This window comes from Micromesistius poutassou, assembly GCF_964030765.1.
Source record: "Micromesistius poutassou genome assembly, chromosome: 23".
Taxonomy (NCBI): domain Eukaryota; kingdom Metazoa; phylum Chordata; class Actinopteri; order Gadiformes; family Gadidae; genus Micromesistius; species Micromesistius poutassou.
Window position 1 is genome coordinate 9263761 of NC_140293.1, and position 16167 is coordinate 9279927.

Here is a 16167-nt window from a genome sequence, read left to right on the forward strand (position 1 = left end):
GGACTACAGGCAAATTGAAACCTAGCCCTGCTCCTGGAATCCAGGGCATGACTCCCTGCTCTGGCTGCTCTGTCCCCATACCCCCAGCCTCCCTGCTCTGGCTGCTCAGCCTCCAGACCCCAGCCTCCCGCCTGCGTCCGGACTGAAGCCCCATGGCTCCGTGGACGGCCACGCTGCTCCTCCTGCTCCACTGCGGTAATATGGGGGGGGGGGGGGGCGTTGTTGTTATTGGCTTGAATGTTGAAGATGGACTTCACCTGGGGAAGGGGGGGGACTTCAACTAATACTTGATTTGTGTTGATTTGTGTAAGATTTGTGTTGATACTTGATTTGTGTAAGAATAATTATTATTGCTATCTGAGTAACTGAGTAACTCAAGTAAGATTTACAGTACAGATGAGTCGAGCTAGATGTCTGTCTGTCTGTCTGTGTGTGTGTGTGTGCATCTCTCTATTTCTGTCTCTCTCTCTCTCTCTCTCTCTCTCTCTCTCTCTCTCTCTAGGAGCGGGCCTCTCTCTCCCTGCCCCCACCAACGTGTCCATCACCTCCGTCAACATGGAACACACTCTGCACTTCCTGCCCGGGTCGGAGACCCCAGGACACGCACGCTTCAGGGTTCAGGTGAAGAAAGTCCGGTAGGCCTACTGTACACACTAATACCTACACATTATCATACTGTACACACTAATACCTACACATTATCATACTGTACACACTAATACCTACACATTATCATACTGTACACACTAATACCTACACATTATCATACTGTACACACTAATACCTACACATTATACTATACACACTAATACCTACACATTATCATACTGTACACACTAATACCTACACATTATACTATACACACTAATACCTACACATTATCACACTGTACACACTAATACCTACACATTATCATACTGTACACACTAATACCTACACATTATCATACTGTACACACTAATACCTACACATTATCATACTGTACACACTAATACCTACACATTATCATACTGTACACACTAATGCCTACACATTATCATACTGTACACACTAATACCTACACATTATCATACTGTACACACTAATACCTACACATTATCACACTACACACTAATACCTACACATTATCACACTGTACACATTAATACCTACACATTATCATACTGTACACACTAATACCTACACATTATCATACTGTACACACTAATACCTACACATTATCATACTGTACACACTAATACCTACACATTATCACACTGTACACACTAATACCTACACATTATCATACTGTACACACTAATACCTACACATTATCATACTGTACACACTAATACCTACACATTATCATACTGTACACACTAATGCCTACACATTATCATACTGTACACACTAATACCTACACATTATCATACTGTACACACTAATACCTACACATTATCATACTGTACACACTAATACCTACACATTATCACACTGTACACACTAATACCTACACATTATCATACTGTACACACTAATACCTACACATTATCATACTGTACACACTAATACCTACACATTATCACACTGTACACACTAATACCTACACATTATCACACTGTACACACTAATACCTACACATTATCATACTGTACACACTAATACCTACACATTATCATACTGTACACACTAATACCTACACATTATCATACTGTACACACTAATGCCTACACATTATCATACTGTACACACTAATACCTACACATTATCATACTGTACACACTAATATCTACACATTATCATACTGTACACACTAATACCTACACATTATCATACTGTACACACTAATACCTACACATTATCATACTGTACACACTAATACCTACACATTATCACACTGTACACACTAATACCTACACATTATCATACTGTACACACTAATACCTACACATTATCATACTGTACACACTAATACCTACACATTATCATACTGTACACACTAATACCTACACATTATCACACTGTACACACTAATACCTACACATTATCATACTGTACACACTAATACCTACACATTATACTATACACACTAATACCTACACATTATCATACTGTACACACTAATACCTACACATTATCATACTGTACACACTAATACTAACACATAATTATAATACACACCGCTTCATAACAGACCTGAATACTGACGCATAATAAAACTAACACACAGAACATCTGGATATGTAGCTGTGATGGACTGGTTCATGAACATCTGGATATGTAGCTGTGATGGACAGGTTAACAGGGATGATAACAGATGTTACCGTCCCCTCTTCCACCCCCTCCCAAAAGGAGGAGCGTGTGGAAGCCAGCAGCCAGGTGCTCCGCCCTGGGGCCCGACCCGGGGCCCGGCCAGGAGCCCGCCCTGGGGCCCGGCCAGGGGCCCGGCCTGACCTGTGTCCTCACCTCCCTCATGAAGAACCAGTGGAACCAATACCAGGCCCGCGTCCAGGCCTACAGCCCCGCCCCCGTCCAGGCCTACCGCCCCGCCCCCGTCCAGGCCTACCGCCCCGCCGGCAGCACCTCCGACTGGGTCACCTCCGACCTCTTCCAGCCCATGACCCACTGTGAGCACACACACACATACACACACACACACACACAATCTCACACACACCATCGCAAACACTAGAAAATTCACGATATTTCTTGTAATATTAAGTTCCTTAGTGCTTCAAGTGTTCTTGTATACTCCCTGCTCTCTGGCCGCCCAGCGGCGGTCGGGCCCCCTGACGGCTCGCTGGCCGGCTGTGGGAGCTGCCTGGTGCTGCAGGTCCGCCCTCTGACCAGCAGGTGGCAGCTGCTGGAGCGCTACAGACACATGCTGCTGTCTGTACGCAAGACCAGGGACGCAGTACAGGTACAGGACCAGGGACGCAGTACAGGTACAGGACCAGGGACGCAGTACAGGTACAGGACCAGGGACGCAGTACAGGTACAGGACCAGGGACGCAGTACAGGTACAGGACCAGGGACGCAGTACAGGTACAGGACCAGGGACGCAGTACAGGTACAGGACCAGGGACGCAGTACAGGTACAGGACCAGGGACACAGTACAGGTACACGCTGCCGTCTGTACGCAGGACCAGGGACGCAGTACAGGTACACGCTGCTGTCTGTACGCAGGACCAGGGACACAGTACAGGTACAGGTACAGGGGGCCACAGGGGCCCCTTCCCCTCATTGGGTAAAGGGCCCCTCTGGCCCCCAGAAAACAAGGGTTTAAATCGTTTCACTTTTTCAGAAGAACATCTTTATTGTTGTAGTGGTTTCTACTGCAGATGGTGTTGTATTAACATTTATTATTATTATTATTATTATTATTATTAGCTAGCTAAGCACTCATCGTTGTAACTGAGTTGTTGCTCGTTGACTAGTTGGTGGGGGGGGGGGGGGGTGCAGGGGCTGGATTCAGATCATACCCTGTAATCCTTTACAAGACTGACTTCATTAGTTTGTCCTTTGAGATCTAAATCTACTTTCAGATTGTCCCTGACAGCTGGTGTGTGATGGCTGTAGTGGATCCACCCTCCTGTCATTTGTTTGGGTTATTTTACATCCTGTCATCTATTGGCATGTTGACATCGCCAGACGTACCCGTCGTAACCGTGTCAACGGGTGCAGACCGCCTCTGGAAGAGGCGGATAGGCCCTCAGCCAATCAGAGCCACGGAACGTGTGACATATCAGCGGCCCCATCTTGGTTGTTTATGAATCCACAACGGTGCTCCGCTGCAGAACCCCGCCCGCGTCACATGACCAGCACTGCTGGAAGTCAGTCTGGAAGTCAGGAAAGGAGAAGCCAGAAGTGCTTCCAGGTTTTGTCCATCAGCGTTATTCTAATGAGGGCTGTGAAGGATGTAAAACAGGTTGTGTGTGTGTGTGTGTGTGTGTGTGTGTGTGTGTGTGTTATTCTAATGAGGGCTGTGAAGGATGTAAAACAGGTTGTGTGTGTGTGTGTTATTGTGTGTGTGTGTGTGTGTGTGTGTGTGTGTGTGTGTGTGTTATTCTAATGAGGGCTGTGAAGGATGTAAAACAGGTTGTGTGTGTGTGTGTGTGTGTGTGTGTGTGTTATTCTAATGAGGGCTGTGAAGGATGTAAAACAGGTTGTGTGTGTGTGTGTTTTATTGTGTGTGTGTGTGTGTGTGTGTGTGTTATTCTAATGAGGGCTGTGAAGGATGTAAAACAGGTTGTGTGTGCGTATGCCCGCTCTTCAGTTCCACATGACTATGGACTACAAAGAGGAGACTGTGATTGGCTACCTGGAGCCCGGGGTGGAGTACTGTGTGACGGTGTACATGGTGGCGTTCATCAACCAGAAGTCGGCCCCTGCTAAATACTGTGCCTTCACCAGCCCTCCCAGGAGCAACAGCTCAGGTACCACGACAACGAACAACGTGACGCACGCCTCGTTACACGCGCCTCGTTACACACGCCTCGTTACACACGCCTCGTTACACACGCCTCGTTACACGCCTCGTTACACGCCTCGTTACACGTGCCTTGTTACACGCCTCGTTACACATGCCTCGTTACACACGGCTCGTTACACACGCCTTGTTACACACGGCTCGTTACACGCCTCGTTACACACGCCTCGTTACACGCCTCGTTACACACACCTCGTTACACGCCTCGTTACACACGGCTCGTTACACACGCCTTGTTACACACGGCTCGTTACACGCCTCGTTACACACGCCTCGTTACACACGCCTCGTTACACACGGCTCGTTACACGCGCCTCGTTCACGGGGAAAATGTAAAACTTCCTCCAGGTTCCGAGACAAAATACATTTATTTTGAAAGTGAACCAAGCTCAAAGCTCCTTGCTTGGTACACCCTGGTACGCCCTGGTATGCCCTGGTACAACGAGTACGAGTCGACAGACTACTCTGTAGTGAGACCCTCCTGATCTCTGAGTTCACTCTGTCTCTCAGTCCAGCACGTTGAGCCTCTTCCCTAAGATGAAAGGACCAATCAGCTCTAGGGGAGGGACTATCAGTCTGTGATGAGGGTAACAAAGGGAGGAGCGCTCATAAAAGATGAATACATCTGTACGGTAGGCTTTCCAGAGGAGAATCTGTCTTTGCTTTACTTCCAACCGGATTCAGAGAGAGTGAGAGCCTCTCCAAGATGTTCATTCTGATACACTGGATTTAGTTGTACAACCTAAGGTCAGCGTGCGCCCATATTTGGTAATGCATGGCTGCCCAGTGAAGGCCAAACTGATAAGTAAGGATAATGTAAAGAACGCTGGTCATTATCGGGAGATAAGCCCCGACAGAGCAAACCGGACACGACGTGAAGTGGAGGGGTCTTGCTTCGCCCTGAAGGGGCTTATTTAAGATAATGACCGGCCACGTTCTATACATTATCCCACTTATTACACGGTTACTTGCCAAAACGAAAAAATAACTTCACACAGTGTGTCTTTTTACAATTACCATTCGTAGTGTTGATCAGCTGAGAAATAGTCAAAGACGTTGACGTCGCTTAGCAACCGAATCCGCTGGGGTTGCTAAGTTACCGGACTACTTGTGGAGTGATACGAAAGATGTGAATCACTCCACTTTCCTTGACAGCAGTCATTATATGCTTAGCAACGGTCATTAGTGAAAAATAATTCACCACCTCCTGGTTCTCCTCTCTCTCTCCTCCTCCTCCTCGTCCTCCTCCTCCTCCTGGTTCTCCTCCTCGTCCTCCTCTCCCCTCCTCCTCCTGGTTCTCCTCCTCCTCCTCCTCCTGGTTCTCCTCCTCCTCGTCCTCCTCTCTCCTCCTCCTCCTGGTTCTCCTCCTCCTCCAGTCCCCCTCCTCCTGGTCTTACTAGCGGTCTCCAGCCTGCTGGGCGTGCTCCTCTTTGGGTTCCTGGTCTACAGCCGCCACCTCCAGGGGCCCCACGCTGCCACCTCCAGGGGCCCCGCACCGCCAGGACCCAGGGGGTGAGGCCGTCACCATGGAAACGGGGCCTTTATGTTGTTGTTCTTGTGGTTGAGGATGTGTGAGGGGGGGTGACGGTGTGAGGGGGGTGAGGGTGTGAGGGGGGTGACGGTGTGAGGGGGGGTGAGGGTGTGAGGGGGGTGAGGGTGTGAGGGGGGTGACGGTGTGAGGGGGGGTGAGGGTGTGAGGTAGCCTGGCTATTGCCGTCATTTTCTCCTGCACAAGAGGCGGGCGTAGTTCAAATGGCTGCAAGCAATTGACCACCAGCGGGGCTAGCTGGTAGATTAAACTTTTACCAAAACCAGTCGGCAGTAAAGCAAATACATCCTTTCTTTGGAGGAATTGCTCCAGAGAAAGTTTCTGCTCAGCTTTCAAAGAAAACTTGCCCCTGAAATCATTTAAAACAGCAGCGACAGCTGCATCAACGGGTAGCGGTTGCTCCGCTTCGGTGGCTTTGGCTGCTTGTGACGTTTCTCTGTCGTCATCGTGTTTAACCAGCCAGGTGAAAAAAGCCAGCTTGGTGATTGGTGCCAAACAGATTGGGATAGGAAACAGGAAGATTAAACATGTTCCTTGCCATCCCCATGTGCAGGGCGAATTCCAATCGCCGGCAGATGGGGGTGGGGCTACCCAGTCTAGGTGTGAGGGGGGGTGATGGTGTGAGGGGGGGTGAGGGTGTGAGGGGGGTGACGGTGTGAGGGGGGGTGACAGTGTGAGGGGGGGTGGGGGGGGTGAGGGTGTGAGGGGGGTGACGGTGTGAGGGGGGGTGAGGGGGGGTGACGGTGTGAGGGGGGGTGAGGGGGGTGACGGTGTGAGGGGGGGTGACGGTGTGAGGGGGGGTGGGGGGATGACGGTGTGAGGGGGGGTTCAGAGACACGCTGTGCACTGCAGGATGCTCTTGACTCACGTCTACCAGTTGTGTGTGCGTACTCCACCTCCTCTCTCTCTCTCTCTCTCAGCAGCATTATATCCTCACAATATTATGACTGTTAATGAGAAAATATATATACCCCTCTAACAGGACTCTCTCTGTCTGTCTGTCTGTCAGCCCTCTCTGTGATGACGGGTGGCGGTGAGGCCTCCTCTTCATGTCTGGCCCTCAGAGAAGCCAATGGACAGAAGATTTTTTCATCTTTGATGTGTTACCTTACAGACAAGTAGCACACACCTCAATTCGCTGCCATATTTTAATGTTAATTAACTCTTTCAACATTTGTTCAACTGTATCCATTCACTAATAAGCTGTGAGCCACTATAAATCTGTAAAATACATCTTCTAGATCCATTACGTCTCTCTGTGTTTGTTTACTGGCCTAATCAACGCACTGATGATAAAAGTTAAATCAAGGTTTCCATTCAGCTAATCTAAATGCCCTGTGTTTAGTTTCAGATATATAATGACTTGAGTTCCTTTAAGTCATGAATATGAGTACAGTTAAACATGTACGATACATCGGCTGGAAGCGTGCCTCGATTCCTAGAAGCAGTTGATTACTGTACACAGTTTGGTTTTCCACAGGTCCCGCCCCCACCCCCACCCCATAGGACGACAGTGTAGTGGGCGGACCTCGTCGGGTTGGTCCACACTGGGCTCAGGGCAGCAGCCTTTGGGGTGGTCCACACTGGTCTGATCTGATTGACCGACGGACCCGTCGCTTCCCGAAAAAGTTGAACATTTCTCAACTTTTGATGCAGGCCACGGAGCTGACTTGACGGACGCATGCAAAGTCAATAAGATCCATCCGTTGACGGAGGTAGTTTGTAAGAGGCGTGAGGCGTCAAGATTACCGTGAACCTAACAAAGCGGAACCCTGTCCGCCAAAAGTCAAAAGTTAGATGTTTTTTACCCTTTGGCTGGCGGTAACTGGGCAAAGTTAAGCATTAATAAACTCAAACTTCCGCAAAATATTTTGCCCATTTAAGATAGGAAGGGTGGAAATCCGAGTATCATTGATTAGTCCAACATACCGCCATTTCTCCAATGTAAATCACAGGAACAAAAAAAGAACGTTGCAAACAGTCACACTTTTGGGTTTCAGATTCTTCATTGTAAAGTCCTTGGCTTGTTTGGGATCCTTAAAGCTTGTACGCTTTAAGGATGGCAATGAACTCAGAGTGTCCGTTAGCTGCAGACTCGAGATCGACTACTCCAGAGCCTCGCTTCTGGCATTCGCATTATCACTGGCATTTTTTAATTCTGCTCTGAGCTGGTCGACCTGGTTCCGAATTTCATTAGCCTGTGCCTCGGCTTTGAAAAGTAGTTCAGTCCTCAGATCCTCAGATCCTCAGATCCGCGATGGCTTGGAGGATAGCATCTTGCCCAGGACTTAGAACAGGTGTAGCGTTAGCAACAGGGTTATCTTTGGGGCTAGCCTGCGCGTCGTTCATTTTTCTAGGGTTTTTTGACATGATAGCAAACTTTTTCCGTCTCAATATCCAACCAAGTGCACTGTTTTGGCTTTGCCAATGAGTGTTTTGAAATATGTATACAATTAAATAGCTGTTTCCATATGGAATATTAGTTTTGGCAGGAGCTCTGTAAAGCATGGATGGAGCGGTGACTCCTCATCTTTGGCGTGGTGGAGTATAAATGAACGAATGGTATTCTCTTCAGCCTTACGGCATATTTATTCATTAGAAGAGTATATATAAAACACGACTGGCTGCCGCTCAGTCATTCAAACAACAACGTGCGCTTGATTTGGCGCACTCATCTACTTCAGCGTAGTGACATCATCACGTTACCGTGAAACATCTAAAGTGGAACAGGATAATACTATAATATGGAGTAAGGGCGCAATCACATAGAAACACTTAACAAGCTCAGTAAAAACTCGTCATCACATGGTGCCGCTCAGACCAGAAGCCGTAAGATACAAGATACAACAATTTACAGCCTAATCTCTCCTCATCATATTTTGATATGTGCGTCACGTGGCCTGTGGCAATTATGGAAATTATGGTGGAAAAAATTAGTCCTTTCTAAATATTTTTAGGACCCATTAAGTAATCGCGGGGAACATAGGACCCGGGGAACATAGGTACGCTACTCCTATATGAAATTAACAGCGACAAAGAGCAGCTAATTAGGCGTATCAACACAGCAAAGACGCTCATACTTTCCGGAGAACACACCGAGTGTGCAACGACGGGAGACTAAAATTCTACACAAGCATAAAACCTTCTCAATAAACACAAAGTGTATGAGAGATAGGGATAGCGGGTAGTAATGGCTCGTTCGTGAACGAATCAGTTCGAAAGAACGACTCTTGTGCGATGAACGAACCAACCTGATTCCCCATTTCGAGGACTCGAGGACTGAGAAGTTACGAGAGCCAGACCAGACCAGGGCAACAACATCCCGATTCCGAACATGAAGCGCTCCTCAGCTAAAAGGAACTTAGTTAATGTTGTGTTGATTGATGACCGTTTGCACCATTGCACGATCGTGATTCGATTGAGAATGAGAACGAGGGAGGAACTGAGTCTGACCGACTCGGTTGAGAACTGTGCATGAGAACTGTGCCGAGTCTGACTTTACTCAGTGACTGAGAACCATGATTCACCGCTACCGGAAATGCGAACGAACGAACAAACGACTCTTCTTGGCGAACTGACCGACGGGAACTGATTCATTCAAACGAATCATGAAATCCACCACTAGTAGTGGGTCAATTATAAATTGTTAGAGGACAGGATATTAAAGACGCTGGTTACAAACCGTAAGCAAAGCCAGAATAACTGGTCACTCTTAATCCCAGCATAATGCTAGGTCACCACTGGGTGACAGCAAAGAGGCTTAATCGAGGAGCAATGTTGCCAATCGTAACAGCTCTGAGAGACAAGCCCAGGCATAGCCTACATGAAAATAAACTTGACAATGAGCAGCTAAATTGGCCCAGCAACGCAACAAGTAGCTCTAGCTTACCGTTGACCACACCGTGTGTTCTGGCAAGGAACGAATGCAGTGATGGACTAAACATCCACACAACACACATAACCCCCTCAATAAACGCAAAGCGTATAAGAGACATGCGTATTGTATTAATAATTAACTTAATTAATTCATAAATTAATTAAAAAATCCCAGGGTAATGTTGGGACACTGCTTGGTGACAGCAGAGATAGACTTAATTGAAGAGCAACTTGCGAATCATAACAGCTCCGGGAGACAAGCCTTTATCCAAGCCGTGGAAGGGGTCGCTGACTCAAACACATAGTGGAGCCCCTGGATATGCCGGGGACTGCCGCGAGACATGAGGTGCGCTCTGAAGTTCTGGGCGCCCACGATATGCAGGGATCTAGGCTGGGCTGAGCAGATTATGACACGCTGTCATGGTCCGCCCCTGGTTTTCCTATTCACCTGCCTGCCCTGTAATGGTCTGCCCCTGGTTTTCCCATTCACCTGCCTGCCACCCTGAGCTCCCCTAATTAACCCAACCACCTTCACCTGTGCTCACCCTATATCAGTGCTCTCTTCCCAATCATTCCCTGCCAGATTGTCTCTTGATCTCCACAGAGCTTTCCCGTGAGGGCAGAGAAACTGCCATCGCCGATCTCTGCCAGAGCCCTGGATGGACACGTGCTGGGGAGGGTAACTTCCCGGACAAACCCTGTGCACATGCTCCTGCCGGGAGGCCACAGGGAGACCATTCAGTTCATGCTCCTGCCTACCCCCAACCAGCCAGTCATCTTGGGCCACTCCTGGCTTCGCAGACACAACCCCAACATCGACTGGTCTACTTGCTCCATCCGAGAATGGGGGGTTACCTGTCAGCAATCCTGTCTCAGGACCCCTTCACCGCCGCCTGTCACTCTCGCTCCTGCTCCAGCCTCGGACATCTCCGGGGTCCCTGCCATTTATCATGACCTCAGAGAAGTCTTCAATAAGGCCAAGGCCACCTCCTTGCCCCCTCACCGTCCCTACGATTGTGCCATCGACCTACTTCTGGGCACTTCACCCCCCAAGGGACGCTTGTACTCCCTCTCTGCTCCTGAGCGAGAAGCCATGGAGGACTATATCCAGAGTTCCCTAGCCGCAGGGATCATCCGACCCTCTTCGTCACCGGCTGGGGCCGGGTTCTTCTTCATGGGCAAGAAGGACAAGTCTCTTGGACCCTGCATCGATTATCGGGGTCTGAACAACATCACAGTGAAGAACCGCTATCCCCTTCCACTACTCTCCTCCGCCTTTGAGCTGCTCCAGGGGGCAACGGTCTTCACCAAACTCAACCTGAGGAACGCCTACCACCTGGTCCGTATCAGAGAAGGAGACGAGTGGAAGATGGCATTCAACACCCCAACAGGGCATTATGAGTACCTCGTGATGCCCTTCGGCTTAACCAACGCCACGGCAGTCTTTCAAGCGCTAGTCAACGACCTGCTGCGGGACATGCTAAATAAGTTTGCCTTTGTATATCTGGATGATATCCTGATTTTCTCCCGCAATCTCATGGAACACGTCACCCACGTCCGCTCAGTTCTCCGCCGCCTACTGGACAACTCCCTGTTCGTCAAAACGGAGAAGTGTGAGTTCCATGCTCCCTCCGTCTCCTTCCTAGGTTACATTATCGCGAAGGACAGCCTACAAATGGATCCAGCCAAGGTCTCTGCTGTGACCTCCTGGGCTACCCCGGAGACACGCAAGCAGCTGCAGCGTTTCCTGGGGTTCGCCAACTTCTATCGGCGGTTCATCCGAGGGTTCAGCTCCATCGCCTCCCCCCTCTCGGCCCTCACCTCACCCAAGGTCCCTTTCCGTTGGTCTGACGATGCACAAAGGTCCTTCGAGACCCTCAAGACCCGCTTCACCACCGCCCCCATCCTCCAGATCCCCGAACCCGAGCGTCAGTTCATTGTAGAGGTGGACGCATCTGGAGTGGGAGTAGGGGCGATCCTCTCCCAGCGTTCATCCTCCGACCAGAGGATCCACTCCTGTGCCTTTTTGTCTCGCCGCCTAACCCCCTCGGAGAGAAATTATGATATTGGCAACAGGGAGCTTCTGGAGGTGAAGCTGGCCTTGGAGGAGTGGCGGCACTGGCTAGAGGGAACCAGGGTTCCGTTCTTAGTTTGGACCGATCACAGAAACCTTGAGTATATCCGAACCGCCAAGAGACTAAACTCCAGACAGGCCCGCTGGTCATTGTTTTTTGATCTATTTAACTTTTCCTTGTCCTATCGTCCTGGCTCTCGTAATACTAAACCTGATGCTCTATCCCGACAGTTCCCCGAGTACCCCGATGAGACAGCTGAACCCTCCACCATTGTTCCAGCCTCCTGCCTTGTCGCTTCTGTCACCTGGGAGATAGAGGAGAGGGTGCGGGCCGCCTCTCTTAATCAGCCTGCCCCCAGTTCCTGCCCCCCTGACCGCCTGTTCGTTCCGGCTTCCCTCCGCTCTGATGTGCTCCAGTGGGGACATGCTTCCCGACTCACCTGCCACTCACCTGCGGCGGTGCTTCTGCTGGCCGTTACTGGAAGAGGATGTCCAGGGCTTCGTCAACGCATGCCCCGTGTGTAACCAGAATAAGACCTCTCGCCGCCCACCTGCCGGCTTCCTGCACCCCTTGTCCATTCCCCATTGTCCCTGTTCGCACATCTCTCTGGACTTCGTGACCGGTCTTTCTGCGTCCAAGGGCCACACAGTCATCCTCACCCTGGTAGATCGGTTTAGTAAGTTGGCCCATTTCATCCCCCTTACTAAACTCCCCACTGCCAGAGAGACTGCGGATCTGCTCCTCCACCACGTCTTCCGCCTCCATGGGTTACCCACCGATGTCGTCTCTGACCGGGGGCCCCAGTTCACTTCGATTTTCTGAAGGGAAGTCTGCAACCTAGTCGGGGCTACAGTCAGTCTATCTTCCGGCTTCCATCCCCAGTCAAATGGACAGACCGAGAGAGTCAATCAGGACCTGGAGACCACCCTTCGATGCCTGGTGAACCGCAACCCGGCTTCCTGGTCTATTCCCCGACCTGGAGAAGGAGTCTTCCTGCCCCTCGGCCCAAGCCCTGATCCGTCGTTGTCGACGCACCTGGACCCTGGCGCGCACTGCTCTCTCCAAGGCTGCAGATCGCCACGCTTCTGCTGCCAACAAATACCGCACGCCAGCTCCTGCCTACCAACTTGGCCAGAAGGTCTGGCTCTCCACCCGTGACCTACCTCTCAAAGTGGAGAGTCGCAAGCTGGCTCCCAGGTTCATAGGACCATTCCCCATAATCTGCATCATAAACCCACCCAACCTTCCATGTTTCCAGGGTCAAACCTGTCCAGGAGAGCCCTCTGGCTCCTCCCATTCCGCCCCCTCCTCCCCCTCAGCTCATTGACGGAGGTCCGGTGTTCACTGTCCGGCGTCTCCTCCGCTCACGCCGCCGTGGACGTGGGGTCCAGTATCTGGTGGATTGGGAGGGGTACGGCCCGGAGGAGCGCTCCTGGATCCCAGCTCGCTTCATCATGGATCCCCGTCTTATCTCTGACTTCCACTGATCCCATCCTGACCAACCTGCCCCGTCCTCCTGTCCGCCCGCTATAGTTCCACCGGCGAGTGGTTCTTCTGATCAAAAACATTTCTATATTTTGTATGTCTGATTAAAATGATAGTCCTACCCTAGTTAGTATTAACTAACTAACTAGGGTAGGACGTAATTTGGTTAGTTTCGAGTCAGATACTGTAGGTTTTTGGACCGTGTGTTTGATATCATAATTTGGTGTATTCTAATTAAACATTTAGAATAAAGTTATCCTGCCTCATTGCTCACATTACAAATGCTGTGTGAGACTTTGTCATGGTCCGCCGTTTTTCCCATTCACCTGCCTGCCCTGTAATGGTCCGCCCCTGGTTTTCCCATTCACCTGCCTGCCACCCTGAGCTCCCCTAATTAACCCAACCACCTTCACCTGTGCTCACCCTATATCAGTGCTCTCTTCCCAATCATTCCCTGCCAGATTGTCTCTTGATCTCCACAGAGCTTTCCCGTGACTCGAATCCTGTTTAACCAACGATCCTGCTAGTTTTCTGATTCCTGCCTGTCTGACCATCCTGCCTGCCGCCCAGCCCCTGTCGGTCTGTTCGCTCCTCTGCTCCCGACTCCTGATCCACCGGCCTGCCTCCCCTGCTTTTGACCCTTCGCCTGTCTGACCTCCCAACCTCTGTCGAGCCCCTGTCGGTTTGTCTGTTCCCCCGTTTCCCTACTCCCTATCGGCCCATCTGCCCTCCCGTTGCCGACCTCTGCCTGCTGACTACTCTCTGCCTGCCGATCCTGTACCTGAATAAAACATTGACACTGTCCAATGCTTGTTGTCAGTCTGTGCACTTGGGTTCCGCCAAACGCCCACGTTACACACGCTGTCTGTTCTGATCAGAACATAGCGGCCACGCACCAGGTAAGGAAAAGGAAAATAACACTTTTTTTCACCATGACGAGTTCTAGCACATTTATGTGTGCAGAGGGGAGCGTCAGACTAAGTGGGGGAGTACCTCCCCAATGCGTCAACGAGGTGGCCGTAAAGACCACAACGTAAGACGTCACTCGAAGGGAATCCCCTTGAGAAGTGCAAGGGGGCTTCCCTAATATTCCTGTTCTGGCAACACAGAGCCGGTACGGAGAGCACCCTGAGCTTATGTCTCCTGGGGATCCCACCTCTGGGTAGCCACCGCTGTAGTCTACACAAAAAGGGGCCGACACAGGGGAACCACAGGGTGGGCAGCTGCTATCAGCCCCAACAGGTGCATGATAGACAGTGCAGTCACTCTCCTGCGAAAGCGGGAGAGTGCCAAAGGACTGCATCTCGCAGAGGAGGCTAGAGCCTCGCTGTGGCCGAGTCTAGGGAAACTCCCATAGACTAGCTGACGGCTGGGGAGCGGTGAGCTCTTCCCAGTTGACGGCTAAACCATAGGAAGATCGAGCAATCGTTTATCACCGTCATGGTGTCACATCTCGCAGCTTCCTCTGAGTGGCTCAGGACAAGCAGGTCGTCGAGATATGGGCGATATGACTGTAGAGGGAGAAAGCGGGGGAAGTCAGGGTCTAGGGGACTGGTACACGCGGCCGTACAAACGGCGTCAGGCGACGAGTCCCCAGCCCACTCATGAAGCACACGGGAACGCCGCACGGAGGCGGGAGAACCCTGGCTATACTACGCCGCCCTACAACCGCAAGGGAGGGCGTCTCCACACTGTGTGTGTGATGGAGTTGCTTGTCTGCAAGCGGAAAAACCACACTGAGGTCCCCACCTCAGCGTGTTATCCAACCATGTTGTAGAAATATCGTCGCTCTCGCCAACACACAAAGTGCTCAGGGAGAGGGCGAGCAGACAGCTGATTAAAGCTGTGTTTTCGACTAGCAACATCGGATGATGATGAGGAAACAATCCAAGCAGCTTTAACAAGGAGAGCTGCATCGCTAGCGTTATGCTGTGAAGTTTGTAACACCCCTATGTCAGAATGGAACGACCCGTTGGCTGTGACAGACCAGGTCATGTGCTGTTACAGAGTATTCATTCGCATGTAGTCTCTGTAATCAGACTAACAGCAGTTATTTGTTTTGAAATGTATCTTATTTAGATTTTATACAGCAGTTGGCTGGAAAAAATGAATAAATGCTGTAAATGATATTGCATGCTGTACAGTGGATTACAAGTTAATGTGCGTGGAAAAAGGGTGAAGGTTATTTTTAACAAAACAATGAGTTGCAATTTATATTGAGCAAGATATTTTATTTTTATAGGACAGCCACTGGCAGGGGCCCCGGCGGCCTGCCCGTCGGTCGTCGGGGGCCACTGGTGTGGCCGTGAGGGGGTCATCACAGACCACCGCTGTGGCCGTGAGGGGGTCGTCACAGACCACCGCTGTGGCTGTGAGGGGGTCGTGGCTGTGGTCGATGTGTCCGGGTGCTGCAAAGGACCCTGGGAGGGTCGGGGGTTCTTCCCGTACTGCTTGCCACAATAAGGTGTAAGCTCTTCTGACCTTTTGTCCGTTGTTGTTATGTACGTTTTTAATCTGTATGTTGCTTACAGACGAGTAGTAGACACATTTCTATGTGACAATCTTTTTACATTAATTAACTATTTTAACATTTGTATAACTTTCCATTTACTATTAAGCTTTGAGCCACTATAAATCAATAAAACACATCTTCTAATCTAGACCCATTACGTTCTGTGTTTGTTGGACATAAACGCACAAAAGTTAAATCAAG

At 50.1% G+C, this 16167-nt stretch overlaps 1 protein-coding gene across 2 annotated transcripts; it reads left to right on the top strand.

Annotated features, from left to right (window-relative positions):
• Nucleotides 1-38: 38 nt before the first annotated feature.
• On the top strand, nt 39-7264 carry LOC311368596 (interferon alpha/beta receptor 2-like). 2 transcript variants are annotated; one of them, XM_084487401.1, is made up of 7 exons: nt 39-195; nt 503-635; nt 2332-2606; nt 2754-2899; nt 4257-4416; nt 5846-5981; nt 7028-7264. In XM_084487401.1, exons 1-7 carry the CDS (start codon nt 153-155, stop codon nt 7053-7055), a joined length of 921 nt encoding a protein of 306 aa, XP_084343527.1. In that variant the 5' UTR covers nt 39-152; the 3' UTR covers nt 7056-7264. The 2 variants fall into 2 exon arrangements, with proteins under 2 accessions (XP_084343527.1, XP_084343526.1); XM_084487400.1 differs by lacking the exon at nt 39-195 and having other exon boundaries at nt 208-635.
• Nucleotides 7265-16167: the final 8903 nt, after the last annotated feature.